The sequence below is a fragment of the Montipora capricornis genome, chromosome 8, assembly GCF_036669925.1.
Source record: "Montipora capricornis isolate CH-2021 chromosome 8, ASM3666992v2, whole genome shotgun sequence".
Lineage (NCBI taxonomy): Eukaryota > Metazoa > Cnidaria > Anthozoa > Scleractinia > Acroporidae > Montipora > Montipora capricornis.
The window spans coordinates 23101227-23118726 of record NC_090890.1 but is presented as its reverse complement, the minus strand read 5'-3'; the positions used below and the strand labels follow the sequence as shown (position 1 = coordinate 23118726).

The following is a 17500-nucleotide window of genomic DNA, read 5'->3' as shown; positions in this document are numbered from 1 at the left end:
ACAATCAAAACCATTTCAGTTTTGAACACTCAAAACCTTTTGTTTTTTGACGGTTTCATTTCAAAACCACATATTTCGTTTGGCAAACCATCACTAAACCATTTCTGTTTTCTCTGTTGCATTTCAATTTCTTCTATGTTTGGCGGTGATGGCCGCCCACACGGTATCCTGATCACTTCTCAGGCTTTTGGCTAAGATTGGTTTCTCGGCCAAGGGCTACTGTCAAGTACCATTGAACTTCGTGCAGTACTTTTTTTCAGGGCCGTATGAGGCAGGTACAGAACAGTTTCGGCTGTGTGTCTGTTCTCACAAGAAGTGATCGCTAGGGTTTTTTGGTTTCCGTTTTGATAGTTTTTTGTTAATAATAATAATGATAATAATAATAATAATAATAATTACTGAAGAATGCACTCGACTTGAAAACGTTTGTTCCAATCTTTAATAATAATAATAGTAATAGTAATAATAAAAATTAAATAATTTATAAAGCACTTATGCCCATGTGAATTTTAAAGCACTTTACAATTTCTTTATAAAAACTAATTAAAATACCATTAAAAAAAACTTTATAACTATAATAATCTAAGTGAAATAAAATATATAATAAAATGAATGATGTAAATCAATGAATAAATGAATGCTTTAAAATCGCTCTAAAAGTTTAAACTGAGGAGATTAAAGAGAGATAAAATTATCAGCTTGTATTAAATTAATCAATTAACCGTTAGTTTTGTAATAATTGATTAATTGAATGCTTCATTAAAAAAATGTTTTCAGATTTCTTTTAAAACTTTCAATAGAGGCATTATTCGAATAGAGAAAGGGAGGGAGTTCCTGACTCACAAAAGCACGGTCCCCAAAGGTCTTACATTAAGTAATCGGAACCACAAGAAGTCCTAGGGCGTCACTGCGAAGAGAGTAATGCCATGGAGTCTTGGCATTAAAAAGCTCTTGAAGATACATTCGCCACATTCCCAGGGTGAGAGCTTTAAATACTTAGAGGGCTATCTTGAAATGAATACGGTAGATGATTGGCAGCCAGTGTAAGTCCTTAAGAACGGGCATGATGTGCGCGGAATATGGCAAGTCAGACACGCATCAGCATTGAGCACTTTCTGAAGTGGTTGGGTGCTGAGATATCCTGAATAACAGAGAGTTACAGTGTAGTCAATGTGCAAGGTCACAAACCCGTGAACCAGTGTCTTGGTACACCTGTAGCTTCTTCCGTAGGACACTTTCTGATCTTGATCTCTGGCGCTCCAACTTGGATGTTGTCAATGTTGACCTTAGCTACAATAGCTGTTGGTGAGACCCAGTAGTCAATACTTCAGGCTTGCTATCGTTCAACATGAGCTTATCGTTCAGCTTATCATTAGCTTATTGTTCAGCTTGAGCGTAGAATCATGATGAACGTTTGTAGTTTCTGAGAACTATTTCCTACTTTTAGCTTTTGTTGAGTTCTGAATCGACGATAGAGGGAGTTGTGGCGATTTTAACCCGGACTGGACTACTGGATTTAAGCTTTTTCTTAATAAGATTTTAAGTTATTGTGGAATGTCTGGAATCCTGAAATCAAGATTATGGAATTGAAAAAGGTTAACTTTGGACTGGACTATGCAACACACAATTATGGGATTTTAGATTTTTGAGAATTGAAGGAAATGGAGTACATAATAATATTAATAATAATAATAATAATAATAATGTTTAATAGACAAACAAATCTCGCAGCCCGTGGGCTGAATTACATTTGTTAAAAGGAAGCATTATACATGCATGTATAGGACTAAAAATCATATACAGTAGGACTATATATACAAAAATGTACTTTTATAAATTGATCAAGACACCTAAGCTAACTGTGCTGAAGAAATTATGAATGAGTCTTTATAACGATTGGGAAGCGTGGTGGCCTCATGGTTAGAGTACTTGACTCCGGATCGAGTGGTCCGGGTTCGGGTCGTGGCTGGGGACATTGTGTTGTGTTCTTAGGCAAGACACTTTACTCTTACTGCGGTGTCTCTTTTCACCCAGGTGTATAAATGGGTACCGGTGAAAATGCTGGGGGTTACCCTGCGATGGACTAGCCCTAGTCGCTTCTTGCTACGGAAACCAGGGGCCTTCCATGCTCGTAACAGAGACTTAACCTTATAACGGTTAGTCTTGCAAGACATGTGGTTCAAAGGTGGTAATAAGCCGTGAAGCTTGTGATTGAGTCATTTTCTGTAGATGTAAATAATTTTTGCATAACTTCTCTCTTCTTTTATAAAGAGACTCCAAGTCAGTTTCAATCAAGGCTTCTCAGTATTTGAGATCTGGTAGAATTATATGTAAGGCACGCTTTTGGATATGTTCAATATTGTCACATAAATAAAGTGGAATATTATGATGGAAAACTTGACAAGCACATTCTAAGATTGATCTTATGCAGCAACCATAGAACTGGACTAATGATACAATGTCTACATCTGCATGTTTTAGTTGTTTGATTTAATAGGTATAGTCGTCTTTAAGTCTTGGTAGTTATGTTTTCTATATGAAAATGTGCATTCCATTTGAGATTGTTACTGATAGTCATGCCCAGAATTTTGTTGCATTGTACTACTTGGAAGCTTTGGTCATTGTCAGTTGTGATGTGGTCTTCTCTGAGGGGAGTATTGGTAAAGTTAATTTGGAGCTCTTTACATGTAGATGTGTTTAGTTGGAATTTACTCTCTTCTGACCAATACACAACTTGTGATATGGAGTCTTGAATGGTACTTACTCCTGATTCAAGGATAACCTCGGAGAAGGTTGTGTTATCAGCCTATTTCCCCCTCAAGTGGTTTGGGGGAGGGTGATATGAAGGTCGTTAATCATAGTTAAGAACAACCATGGTCCGATCTTTGTTCCTTGTGGCATTCCAGCAGGGACTTCAAGAAATTGCGAATGAGTGTCAAAGCAGAGTGCAGATGTTGTCTTCTTGTCTTTGCCATGGTAGATTTAAACCGTTTCCAAGGAACAAGTCTTTTTGTCTTCACCATGTCAGATTTAAACAGTTTTCAAGGAACAAGTGTCTTTTTGTCTTCGCTACAGCAGATTTAAACAGTTTGCAGGGAACTAAACCAGGATTGCGGAACTGGACTTCGAATACAAGATGATAAGTTGTTGAACCGTGATTTGTAATAAGTTTTCTGGGTGATTTAGAACTGACCTTGTAATTTTAGGATGAACGGAATTAAGGAAGCAAGTTAAACTGTGGGATTTGAATAAAGTCTCTTTCAACAAAAAAATCCTGTATCCTGATAACACCTAATAGGGCTTCATTGTTTTCATTTGCAAATTTAGTAACATTAATAACATTAGCGTTTTTACAACAAACAACTGCAAGTTGTATAACAGATTTATCTTTCTGGTAATCTCTCGCCATTTTCTGTAGTTGAAGTTCACTGTAACTGGGCAATTTGTGTTACCTGATACGCCCTTGTAGGCATCTTGTTGAAGATTCCCTTGTTATTCACAGCATGCATTTTTTTTTCAGGCAGTCCGCACAGCTGCTATATCTTTGTTGGGGACATTGTACATGTATGTTGGGGCCAATTTGAGGATGTTTTTTGAGGAAGAGAAGCCTGCACTGTTACAGCAAATTGATGCTGAATTTGAAAAGGTAGGTTAGTCTTGCTGTTTTGTCTAATGACATTGTTATTCTGTAAGTGGCCTACTGAAAAGATGCAAGTGTCATTCATTAAGGGCCACTTCCTGTAAAATGATTCACGCCTGACTGGCTTTGAAGGGTCAATGTTATAGGTTTAATTAAGTTGTTAGCAACAAGTTTCATAATGATGCTAAATGAAATTTATTAAGCAAAGTTAAAAGAGAGGCATTGCTGGCCAGCAGTGTTACATACTAAGGCTATGGGGGGAACACCTTGCATTGTGCAGAAGCTTTACCTGCTCAATGTGATTGCTGCAGATCCTTAGAGCGGTTTTCAATTGAGTGTCAAAAGTAATTAGATAATTACTTTGGTTTATGATTACTAATTCACTCAGTGATTCGTTGAAAGTTCTTCTGCCATTTTTTCAACCAATCGGGAGTGAAACCAAAACCAATGGGTTATTCCAGAAAAAATCCACACCCCCCCCCCCTCCTTCCCCGACGGATGGGGTCGTTTTTTAACCCCCCCTCTCACCTGGATTTCCTGAAGCCCAAGACCCCCCCTCCTGTCTGGATTTCCAAGACAAAAGACCCTCCCCTCCTGCCTGGATTTAATTTATTTTTTATAGAAAATACGCACAATCACGTATAGAAGATGTTCTTTTTTAGTTTCTAAAGCTTTGGCTAAATTATATAAAAATTCTGTTGTGTGGAACTAAGAAAAGAAAGGAGCAAAAATGCTAAAACGCGAACGAGTGTTTATACACTCTTAGCTCATAAAAATCAATTGCCCTTGTTCTTTCTTTGCTCTTTGCGCTTTCTTTGTTCTTTCTTTGTATCATTACACGAAACAACGGTGGCGCGCTGGGTCTGGGTACGAGTAAAAATGTGTCAGGCGTTTCAAACTCTTCGTTGCAATATTGTTGCGACGGCTCTTTCTTTAGTATCTTGTTCGCGTTTTCTGCTATAAAAGGACCTGTGAAGGAACTTAGATTATCATTTATGTCAGGTGAGAAATATGTGAACAAAATATTTCTACTATTTTCAGGGTTTGAGAGCGCTAAACTGTCACCGAACTAAACGTTCGAATCGCGTGAACTATTGGTTCAGATGACCCCTGAAGAAGATTTTTTCGAGTTCAACCCCCCCTCTCGCCTGGATTTCCAGGGTCCTTGACCCCCCCTCCCACGAGAATTTCCAGAATCCCATCCGTCGGGGGGGGGGGGGGTGTGGATTTTTTCTCGAACAACCCAATCATGGCTCACGTGTGCACATTTTCCCGGGCTTTGTGTCGGCTATGTGTAATTACTTCGAGTTTTGATTGGTTTGCCAGATTGTCTCAGTGCTTTTTGATTGGCCAAAGTAATTACTTTGGTTTTGGTTTTATGACAATCAATTGAAACTCGCTATCTGGTGTTAATTTCTTCCAGATGAAAGGTGAGAAGCCGCCAGCACCAACACTTGGCTTGGCTCCTAAAGGAGCTGATGATGATAATGAAGGGGTAGAGGAAGAAGATGGCAAGGGAGGGGGTGAGGATGGAACACCTGTTATCAATATGGCGGATCTTGTGGATAGGACCGACATAAGGTAACTATTATAAACCCTGTATTAAGGCTTTAATTTGCTCCTTTTTTACTCATTGATAACAAAGTCTCAATAAGGTATACATAGTCAAGGCTGCTGCCTAAGAAAATTTTCGGGGAGCCCTTCGGGCTTCCAACATTAAGTAGCCCAAGTCATTTTTTTCAAGAGCCCAGAATTAATTAATTCCAGCTGGGATCATATTTACAAGAAAGTGAGGATGAATCAAGCAAGGCGCCCGTTGGGGCTACTTGTTCAGAAATTTGGTCGCCCGCGCTCGCAAATAAGGAGACCGGGCGACCGTTAGGCAGCAACCTCGATAGTGAGGGGGTCTCAGGTGCTTACTGGATCACTCGATCAATGGGTTGTCAAATTTTGGGTTTCGTTTGGGTGGTCAAATTGGTGCTTGAAATGGAAGCGTTAAGCGCGCTTGTCACAAGTTTGAATTTACCCTTCGCTCTTATTTCATTATTTTTAGGGGTAGTTCTGAATTTTCCATTGAATTATCAAAATGAAAGTCTTAAAAGACATAGTAGAATTTATATCCCAATGCTCTAAGTTTCATCAATGAGGTGTCTCACAGAGACTTTAATATAGAAATCTGTGATTCTGAGGTGCTGCATGTGCAGCAATGTTATTCAAAAACATTGCAGAAGTGAAATATGATGGTGTGCAAGTGTTGGTAGCCTGCTTTTTTGGTTTCCTTTTCTGTAATCTTCCTTTGTTTCAGTAACCAGATAACACCGGGATTGATAACAGAACTTGGGGACAAAAACTGGAAAGTTAGGGGGGAGGCATTACAGAAGGTAAAAAATGAATATTTGTTAAAGTAAAGTCAATTTTCATCAACTCTAGAATTTCTAGTGTAAACCTAATGTTTAACTCAACCTCCGAAGTTCTGTGAGCTTTGAATTTGTGATTGGTGGCTGTTGATGGGGCCCCATCACTTCCCTCTTTTATTGCTTGGCTCTGGGCTGGTAAAATCTTTATATGCTGTATGGATGCCAATTAATAATATTGTTTTGTCTTTTTGCTTATTTTACCAGCTAGCTTGTTTTAAAGCATGTTTTGTTGTCTTTCATTCATGCTAAGGGGGTCAGTTGGCCTGTCTCAAGGACAAAAGAATAATAATCATTTATCAGCTTCCATTTATGAATAGCGGTAATTATCAGGTTTAGAGCCACACAGATCAGAAGAATGTGGAAAGAAACCTTTGAAGTCGTTGAAGGTCAAACTGTTGTCCTGGATCTTATAAAATCAACCTCTAACCAACTAAGCATTGGTAGTGTCTTTGTGTATTGGTAAGAGAGCTTAAAGAGTTAAATAAACTAGACATCTTTTTATATCAGGTGGTAGATATATTATCGGCAGCAAAGTTCATCACAGCTGAGTTAGGAGAGCTTCCACCAGCCCTCAAGGCCAGATTGGGGGACTCAAACAAAAACCTGGTAACTTTATATTGTAGTGATGACATTGCTGATCAATTTATTGTGTTTATGAATAATGCCTCAATGAAAACATCCACATAGTCTTCCTATAGACCGAATGCATAAATGGAGGCCAAAATTGTATACTTTTGTCTATGTGCTAATTAGACTCACTAGCCTCGCTCTCAAGCAACATTTGTTTTGTAGTTTGTCCATGCAAACTAGGCTAGTGAGTCCAATTAGCACATAAACAATGGCGACGTTTTCAAGTTGGCATTCATTTTAATCTCGGGCAGCTAAAATAGCTGCCCGAGATAGCCATTAATTTTCGTTTGCCATCGGTAAGCAGGTCTCCTTTGCTTTCCGGATTTTTCTAACAATCTATGACACTGCCCCTTTATTTCCAACAAAGTTAGATCATCAAAACTGAAAAACCGTTTGTGTAGTTGTCACATATAGCCCTGCTTAGATTTTTAAGTGCGTGCTCCTGGGAAATTACCCCTGGCTGTTGTTTTCTCTTGATGCAAATTTTCTGCAGTGCCTTATTGCCTCATTTGTTGATGTTTGTTAAGGTGACCATTACTTTGAACATCTGTGCCAACATTGCTACTGCCATGGGACCAAATGTTAACAGACATCTCAAAATCTTGGGTGCTGGTATATTCAGTACATTAGCAGATGCCAAGGTATTGCAAACCATTAGTTTTTTTGTTAAAAGCATTTCATTTAGGTTGTAAAAGGCTCCGATTCTTGCTGCGGTGCTAGTCCTTTGGGGGTCAGTAAGCTATATCTAGGCTTTGAGAGAGAGAAAATAGGTCAACACTCTCAAAATGGCCACTTCACTGGTCTTAGCACCACAGCAAGTACATGTAAGTGCACGATTTGCATGCAGGATTAAAGATTGTCAGGGGGTGGTGTAAATGACAGACAGAAAATCAAGAATCGGAAATTCTTACGGAAAAGGAACAAACCAAACCAAAAATAGTATAGCTTGCATTCCAACGTTAGGTCATATTTGGGCAAAGGTAAATAATTATCGATTCTTGCTTGCCTACAACCAGAAATAATTATGACAAATTGAAATAAAATCTTCCCTTAACCATAAAAGTTTGCTTGCTACACAACAAAGCTAAAGTGACTGTTATTGGCTTGCCTGATCATGATGTTAACTATGTTCTAATTCCTTTTGTTTCTGTTGTTATTGTAGAATGCTGTGCGTGCAGCTGGAGTTTCTGCCTTAAATTCCTGGCACAAGGAAATTGGATTAACACCGTTTATTGAAGGTGAAGTGATCTTTGGAGCCCTCTGCACAGAGAATCCTAATTTGAGGACAGAAGTAGGTGCTGGAATGGTTAAATGAGAAAATCTATGTAAAATTCTGTAAACTTTGTAAGCATTTTTGGTAAAGAATAATCACTGTCATTTCTTGGAGAGAAAGTGCACAGTCGACTCCCGATGACTTGAACCTTCAAGGGAAATTGAAAATAATTCAAGGTATCGTGAATTTGAGTTATCGGGAGTAAGGATTTGAGCAGCAACCCAGCCTTTATGAAGACGCAGGCACTGAAGTTGCAAAAAAAAAGGAAAAGATTACAGGGCTACTTCAAAATAAGTTAAAGGTTTTGGACTGTGGTACAATGTTTGTTTTGATTTGTCACATACTGACAGACATAGTTCCAGTTATTGAGGGTAAAAATATACAGAGAATGACCCAAAGGGAAACGAAAATTGGTTGGAGTTAGCGGGTGATTCGAGTTATCGAGGGTTCAAGTTACAGAGGGTATAATTGCAGCAGATGTATGACGGAAACCCAGGGCAAATCGATTTTGGTTCCAGTTAGCGTGAGGTTCGAGTTATCGAGTGTTGACTGTAGATGTTGTTAACTGGGTTGGTATGCATCTTGAAAACCCTTGAAAACTCTTGAAAACCCTTGAATTTTGAGAGTACACTTTCGAGGCCTAAGAAGTCCTTGAAAATCTCTGCTATTCATTCCTGGTCCTCGAAAGTCCTTGACATTTTATTGACCACATTTTCAATCTTTGAAAACTTCAGTAAATTAAAAGTAATGAGCCGCTCAAGTCATGTCATACAAACGTGACGAGCTGTGGGGTCGAGAATGGTTACTAGTGCTTTTGGGTATTATTTTCACGCATGTACATTATGGAAAATGAACAAGAATCGTATTGTCAGACTATTTTCATGGGTAAATTCTTCGACGTAAATAAAAGAAATTTGAAAATGTGGTCCTTGAAAAGTCCTTGAATTTTTGGTCTAAAATAGTGTACGAACCCTGTGTTAACCTTCTCACCTCCGTGTTAACCTTCTCGCCCCTAGAATGGCCCCCATTGGCAAGTTAAATCTTATGCCATTCTGGCATTAGACAGAGTAAGATTAAAGAGTGTTAAAGTTAACATAATTGTGTAGTTAAGGGAATCCTTGACTGGAATGATCATTCTTATTTCAACTTTCTTCAAATCTAAAGAACAAACAAATGACATTTCAAATATTCCTTGCACTGTGCTCACCCCTCGGGTACATAACAATGATTATATTGAATTTGCAATTGACCACTTTCCATGGTTCTTGACTCTTCACCTTGTAGAGTGGAGTGTAATTGCAAAGACGGGGCTTCTAATCTTTGATGATTTTTTTTGTTGCTTTTTAAGTTGCTTCATTTACTCTTTTAAGTCTTGCCACTCAGATTTCCCACTCAAATCTGTTCTAAGAGTCTTTATCCTGAACATGTCATGGACTAGCATTTGAATCGATACAGAAAAGTCTCATCCACATATATAGCAATGCACTCTTTATTTACGGGGGGTGGCTGTTAAGTACCAACCTGTTGCTGTGGATCCCTTCAAGTACTCATTTCTCGAGTCCCTTTAACTCTACAGTTACCATAACATTTTTGCCAAATGTGTTCTATGTAACATGTGTGTCTGGTTCGTCTCGCAACCATATTTGGTAAATCATGTGACCAAAACAGAAAATGCCGAAAAAGTCAGCGAGTTAACTATATTTTTCACAACTTTCTAACGCAACGGTACGAGAACAGTCTAACATAAAATCTGTAGTGTGGATTTTAAAAAAAAGTTATTTCTCAAAAAATTGTGACATCATAAGGCCCACAGTTTGATACACATTTCTAAATATCGGTTCCATTTTTTGGACAAATATAAATTCCATGCTACAGTGAACGAAAAATGATGGGACAGTTCCCATTCAGTGAAAAAAAACCACCTCTTCCTTTCGTTTCCTGAGAGTTTTTACATGTTTTTCACTTAAACGCACAGCAGAGGACCGGGACTAGTTGCACATGTGCATTCTGATTGAAGTGATGTCAGAGTTACTTCATATTACCATCCATGCAACCTTTTTGTAGGGCTCTTTGAATAAAAAGCCTGCTTAACAACCATTGTCTTTCTGTGGTTTAGTCCCACCCCCCTTAACGGCTCAACGTCTCATCGAGTAGAACGGTGTTTTTGCTCATGCATTTAGAGAGAGATATTGTTGTTCGATACTCAAACTTGAATCGTTATCATAAGCACTCAGTTTGACGTGTTATTAATATTCGCAGGTGTTAGGCTGGCTTGAGGAAAAGCTACCGACAGAGAAAAACCTGCCCAAAGAATTGGTTGCCACAGTTGCACCTCTTTATTCCTGCCTGGAGGATCGTAGTGGTGATGTGCGTAAGAAGGCACAAGCTGTTGTGCCACTGATGATGCAGCATGTGGGATGGGACGCAATGAGTAAACAGGCCAATAAACTCAAGGTCCGTGTCACTTCAAAAATGAAGAAATTTGTTATTCTTCATATGCTAGGCACAAGTTTGTTTTGTTGAGCCACATCCCCGTTTATTTTTGCTTTGGTTCGTGATCTCCTGACAGTTTGCCAGACTTTTAAAGGTTAGATGCTCTGTGATTTGAGAAGTGTTTGACAGCAATTTATTGGTAGGAAATTTCTGCAGCCATTCACCTGTTGATTGAATTGTTTAGTCTTCAACAACGTTGCTATCATATAGCAAATTTTCAAATGATTGTCGAAAGTAAGAGCACGATTGCAACTGCTATGTTTGGTGATTGGGTTAAAAAGTATCGTGTCAGTTTATCAACCAATGATAAGGAAACCCAAGCCAATCATGACTTGCACGTGCCATTTTTCCCCTGCTTTGAGTATGTTACATGGAATTGCTTCGAATTTGGATTGGTTCATTGTGACAGCCCTACTGTGATTTGTCAAAGTGATTACTTTGGTATTTGTTTTATCACACTCAATAATTGAAAACAGCTCCAAGTCGGCTATGACCTGATAATAATAATAATAGTGACAATAATAGTAGTAATAATGATGATGATAACAACGTCAAACGTTTTTGTAGCTCCCATCCTAAAACTCTAAGGCACTTTACAATACAATTGAAAAAAGTGACTCATCTAAAACATTATACTATAGCATTATAAATTGTAAAACTATGAATAAAAATAGACTTAACTGATTAGAGTGTAATGTGAAGTGCTAGTTTTCAACCCCTTATGAACCATGTGAGCGTTAGCCCTACTAATGGAAATGGGCCCACACAAGGACAGAAAAAAACTCTGACCAGGGTGGGAATTGAACCCACGACCACCCTGGTCAGAGTTTTTCTTTGTCCTTGTGTGAGCCCATTTCCATTAGTAGGGCTAACGCTCACATGGTTTATATGGGGTTGAAAACTAGCACTTTACGTTACACTCTAATCAGTTAAGTCTGTTAAAATATAAGTGCTACACTCCAACGTTTGCAAAAACGTAATCCGGGCCTTCCTTGTACTTGTATATGAATAAAAGTGACACCTAAAAAGGTAAGTTTTTAGACTACTGTCTAAATAACTGATACTTAAATTACATTAAATATTATCTGGAAGATTATTCCCAAGTTTGGTTGCACTGACTAAAAAGGCACTATAATAATTATTATTGTGATGTAATTTTAACCGAGATTGAAGTACTAGTAACTAGTTCTTAGTTCACGATCTTAGAATCCTTACAGGTGTGAAACATGTTAGCAAATTACTGATACGACTTGGGATTAAGATATTTAAAACTTAAAAAGTTCACATTAAGATTATACTCTGAGACATTTGTAATCCAGTAAAGTTCTTTGAAAAGGTCTCATTTCTCATTTCTTGTTATTCCAATATGTGTCTACTTTTACTCCGTTAGTTGTAGCCCCAATTTTTTTGTTTTCAACATTAGCCTGCTTCCAAATCCAATGTGATGCCCATGTTAGAGAAGGCAAGAGCATCTGTCCCTGAGCCCACAAAAGCCTCAAGCAAATCGTCAGCTACAGCTGCTAAAGCTGTAACCAGTAAGCCTCAGGCAGATACATCCCCATCTTCTGCGGGAACCATGGCATCAACAGCATCGAGCTCATCTACTGCATCTGGTGAAAATGCAAGCAAGAAGACTAAGCCAAGCAGCAAGTCATCGGATTCTAAGGTAGTAAAGGGGGACCGCACCAGTGAAGTTTATGATTGATGCATTATGGTTGTCCCAAGGGAATGTTCAATGCAACCATGACCCTGGTCCCTTTATAAATATCGACATGGTTCGTTGGCCTTAATTTTCAGTGGCTTAAAAAACGGAGCGAAAGGTACTTTTCGCGTCTTCTCTAAAGAAAAGAACGTCCGATCGCAGTTTAGTATTTACATGATAATAACCACTCCTTTTCTCCTCCATCAGTCCTCAAAGAAGGCGTCAGCGGATGTAGAAAACGATGGGCCTCCTTTGTTAAAGTATAACGGCAAAGATGCTCGATTCAAGGATGAAAAAGATCTCAAGGTAGGCAAAATCCGAATCCATGGAATTTGGAAATGTCCCTACTAAAAGAACATTTGATTAAGTGTAGAAAATTCAGGGTTGGAAAAAACACATTTCAACTGAGTAAAAGAAGATTGTAACAAAGCGATGGGGAATGCATGGACTTAGTGTTTTCTATCTTTATGGAGCAATATTGTAGCTGGCAATTTTTTCAAGACTACGTATCAACAACCCTGAAAATTTTAAAATGAGGAAATCTTCTTTCCGTACAATCTTCCAAGTCATGTGTTTTATTCTAGCCTGCGTAGATGGCTGTGTATTTGGCGCGAGAGGCATCCCCATTCTCCGCGCAGCTTCACCGCTCGTTAATTTGCCTCTCGCGTCAACAATACCGCTAAGCTACACAGGCTAGTTTTATTCGGGTCTTGCGAAGATTTCTCCATAGTTTCTTTTCTTTTTTTTTTTTTTTTTTTCAGGTCTTGAAATGGAACTTTACTGCTCCCAGAAATGAATTTGTCGAGCAGCTAAAGGAACAGATGAGACCGTGCTTTGGGAAAACACTACACACGAACTTGTTTCATGCTGATTTTAAATTTCATCTGAAAGGGATAGAAATTCTTCAACAGGTACTTTAAGTAAAGTGTAAAACCACCATTTTTGACTACTCTAAAGTGACTATTCGAGGCGAGTGTGTTCCAGAATAAATACTCAGTCATCTGATGAGTAGTACACTCCCTATAACTGTAGTACTAGAAGATGTGGAATTAGTAACCTGCGTGTCTGACGGGATTGTTGGCTCGGAAGGAACGAGCGGCGAATAAGCAGGGATGCTGTTAAATCCCGCGTGCCTGAAAACTTAGATCTTGAAATACCAATTAAGAACAGCCAACAGTGTTAATTTGGGCTCAAAAATGAATAGCAGCATGCACGGCAGATGAGCAAACACAGCTGTTAATTTGGAAAGCACAGAAAGTGGAGATACGCCAAAGAAGAAAGTGAAATGAGTAAGACCGCCAAGTAAATCCGCGAACGACTGCTATAGATTATGTGAATGTAATCTGGAATTGCAATTCGGAGATTATTACGAGAAACATCCTTTATCAACCGAAACCTTTTTTGAATCAAGGGAGGGAATTAATAGACTACCGAGCGACGTTGCGAACGAGGAAATTAACATACCTCAAGTCAAGACCCTCTCGCGGAAAACAGCCCTGAACTTTGACGATTTGGTATCTAAACTAACCACTCAATTCTGGATTCGCTCTGACGAAGGGCTAACGCTCGAAACGTCAGCTTTTAGAATCCCTGTACGGTGGCCAATTTGCATTATGAACTCCGTTGATAAAATCAAATTTTTGTGTACTACTTCCCCACCGACGCAGCACCACAATTTATCGAGAAACTACCCCCTTCACTCAACAACATTTCGTGATCGTTTAATCCAATAGCCCATTTCCGAGTTGCTGCATGTCTCAGTTTTAAAGCGAGTCCTGGCGCACAACCATTCAAATGGAAATGAGTTGCGTATTCTTATGCAAATCAAACTCATTTTCCTTTCAATAGTTGAGCATCGAGACTCACTTCGAAACCAAGACAATTAGCAACTCAGAAATGGCCCAATGGTTGCCTTGTTGATGTGTTGAAACTAAATCAATGATTCTGATTTTGGAAAACTGTTGCCAACACCCGAATGTGTGAAGTTAGCTCGGAGGCCCTTTCCCTCCAGGCTGATTCTGTATTAATTAAAGGTCTCGAGGCATATCCAACCATCTTTTACTTCAGATATTTTTTTTACTGAAATTTGGTGTCCATTATGGATATCGTCCCTCAAAGGTGCCTGTAATGTTTCAGATTCACCAGAGTAAATTGAAGGCGAAAGATTTCTTTGCACTGTCAACTGCAGTATCTGCTAAACGATCATAATGCACGTTCTTGCTGACAAAATTTATTCTTTCGCCAAAGTGAAGATCGTGTAAATCATGCTTTCACCAAAAACAGTGGTTAGAATAACCCTTTGGCTGAAAGCAACTCCTTCGCATTAGTCTCGTTCTTTCTTGAGCGAAATGTACCGTTCTTTTTCGTTGTTGAGATAACCAATAGCTTTTGGTGTACCTTCAGTTCTTCGGTTACAATCTCGACCCCAGAGCTCTTCTCTTGACTGAGGGAGAGAAGAGCTCTGGGGAAAGTGTCTTCTCGTTGGTTTTCGTGAAGGACAATCAAAAGCGTCTCTAATTGGTTCATTCATTTTAGCACGAGGAGTGAGCAGGCGTCGTAAGGTTCAAAGAGCCAAATGTTTGCATATAAGAACCCTACGGCGCATGTTCTCCTCCACAGAGTTTCCCAGAGCCTTGTCGCGGCAATCTCGACCCCAGAGCTCTTCTCTTGATCCAAGGCTCTGGTGACGAGAATGAGCCTTGTGTCGATCCGAGGCTCTGGTGACGAGACTGCTTCGATTGGCGACATACGTTGTTGATTTCTTGTTCCTTTTCCTAAAGGGACGAAGGCCTCAAGTAATTTTATATTGACGTGTTCTTGTAATCAGCCAATCAGAAAATTTCGTCCACTCAGTGACCAAACTGTATTCAATTTCATAGCGCCTCTCCCCATTCTCCGCGCGGCTTCGCTGCTTGCTATTGCCTCTTGCCTCCCGCCACTACGCTGGCTATGGAAGTAAATACAAATACATAAATACAACTAGGTGATCTGGTGACGTAACTCGGCGGACTGGGCAGAAACATTTTAACGCCGAATCCAACAACCGCGCGCGGCCTTATTTTCGAATTCAACTTGGTAGAAGTGAGGTTAAATCTCGTCGGGTTTACTTAAATGTTCATTCAGTAACAGGAAATGTGGTAGACACGGAATTATCTGTTGAGTTTTGGCGATGGAAATACTGCAGGGAGTTTGGAAACAACACCTAAGTCCTCCAAATTACGTCACCAGATCACCTGGAAGTAGTAGAGAACACACTGAATTACTTGCCAAAATATGAAGAAACCGAATAATCTACCACTTGGGATAATAAGGATATCAAACTGCTTTGGTGGCGTGTTCGTTTCCAAGTAGAAAGAACTGTTTAAGCAAGTTCAATTTCCGCCAAGGTCAAACAGTTTTTCCGTGTCACGCAATGCAGTGAGGAGTATTGTTGCGTGACGACTTAATTGACAGCTGGAAGCTTTGTTTTGTATTTTCAGTGTGTGAACCCTCCCTCCGATGCACCCTACCAGACCGAAGTTGTGCAGTCATTAGATCTCATTCTCAAGTGGGTGACATTACGATTCTTTGACACGAACACAACTGTGCTGATCAAATGCTTGGAACTGATGGATGCCACATTTATCATGTTAGCACAGGCCGATTATCAGATGCTGGAGTTTGAAGCTTCAAGTTTTATCCCTTACCTCGTTCAAAAGGTAAAAAATTATTGTCATGGTTATGTAGCTTCCGATGATTAAACATTGCACCTCAATTTTCTTCTCAATTTATTTACTGTAAATTTTCTATTAAGCTCCGCCCCCCCTCTCAAGTAATCCCCCTCTCCTATAAGCACTCCCTTTTCAGAGGAAGGAAGTTATTAAGGCCCCCCCTTCCTTCCGTCCTTCCTTTTATGGCCCAAAGAGCTATTCGTATTTAATTTTTGGCCACTTTCAGAGGACAACGTCTCCAAACTTTAAAAACTGGCCAATGTTTTCAAGTTTCAATCCATTTCCATCCCATCCATCCTTGGCTGCAAACAACAAAGATTAGCTTCAGTGCACTTCAATGGCCATTGGCAATAAAACTACATCATTGTGTTTTATTGTTTTGAATTTTGACTAAAATAGCGTGACACTGCCCCTTTAAAGGGACATTTCGAGTTGGATGTCCAAATTTTGGCGTACATCGAATTAGGTGCCTTTCTGGACATAAGTGGGAAAATTTCAGTGTGGGAATAAAAAAAGGATCCCAAACCCAGACTTTAACCTGGGGTATTAACGCTTGTCCCTCTCTTGTCGCTCGCCTTTTGATCAGCTGCTCAGTCATGGTCAAGGAAAAAAGCTGAGGGACCAGTTTTCTCCCGCACTCTAGGAATACTGTTTCAAAGTAACGAAAGTCATAGCAACATTTGTTTCTGTCTGGGGGCCGGGTGGGGCACTGCCAAGGCCCGTGGACCTCTCCTTCACCCTGAGCATTTGTTTAGTAATCGAATAATGTTATTTTGAAGGTTGGCGATCCAAAGGATGTGGTGAGAAAAATGATTCGAAATTTGTTTAAACTGCTGACAAAGATATACCCTGCGAGCAAACTGTTCAATTATGTCATGGAAGGAATCACTTCCAAGAACTCCAAGACAAGAATGGGTAGGTGCCAACAGTATTGATTGCCATATCAAGTGAAGTTTATTCTTTCTGAAACCTAACCCCGAGATGCGACGTTTTTTGGTGTAGAAATGATCAACACTGTAAAGAAAGTAACTCAAGTTAGGCAGTTGCGAAGATTCCCTGATTAAAAAAAGATGTACTCGAAAGCAATTAGTGGTATCTAAGCTATGACTTTCGGGTTAGGTCGAGGTTGGCTCGATGTTATAAGGTGACCGAACAGTAAGCGAAACAACTCGTTGGTGAAAACGACTGTTAATCAATCCAGATTTATTTGCCAGTTCAGCTTTCTAGCCAATTGGAAAGTGGTCAATTTTGATCTTGTATAGGGATTGAATATGCCATGCACAAAACGAACTTTTCGAATAGAAGACAGCGCCAATGTGTTTTACAGAGATTGTAGTCCCATAACATTTGGTGTTTTTTTAGAGTGCCTTGAAGAACTGGGCTCCTTGATCCAAGTGTTTGGTATGAATGTGTGTCAGCCCACCCCTCAAAAGGCAGTCGCTGCTATTGCTGGGCAAATAGGTGACCGAGATAATGGCGTCAGAAATGCTGCACTGAATGCTGTGGTGGAAGCTTATTTTCTTGTTGGAGAAAAAACTTGCTTCAAGTTCTGTTCACAGGTGAGTAGAGAAAGGAGATGCACGTGTTACGTTCTCCCGCAAATTTTTGGCTGTGAATTGGTGAATCGGCTGCAGC

General features: G+C 39.5%; 1 protein-coding gene across 1 annotated transcript in view; it reads left to right on the top strand.

Annotated features, from left to right (window-relative positions):
- LOC138059003 (cytoskeleton-associated protein 5-like) overlaps window positions 1-17500 on the top strand; it is an 80857-nt gene that overhangs the window by 36269 nt on the left and 27088 nt on the right. Inside the window, exons 21-33 of the mRNA XM_068904489.1 lie at window positions 3521-3646; window positions 5064-5221; window positions 5946-6021; window positions 6565-6663; window positions 7215-7328; window positions 7850-7978; window positions 10220-10414; window positions 11877-12119; window positions 12363-12461; window positions 12917-13066; window positions 15635-15853; window positions 16645-16780; window positions 17228-17424. Coding sequence (XP_068760590.1) covers window positions 3521-3646; window positions 5064-5221; window positions 5946-6021; window positions 6565-6663; window positions 7215-7328; window positions 7850-7978; window positions 10220-10414; window positions 11877-12119; window positions 12363-12461; window positions 12917-13066; window positions 15635-15853; window positions 16645-16780; window positions 17228-17424 — 1941 coding nt within the window. The remainder of the gene's footprint in view (window positions 1-3520; window positions 3647-5063; window positions 5222-5945; window positions 6022-6564; window positions 6664-7214; window positions 7329-7849; window positions 7979-10219; window positions 10415-11876; window positions 12120-12362; window positions 12462-12916; window positions 13067-15634; window positions 15854-16644; window positions 16781-17227; window positions 17425-17500) is intronic.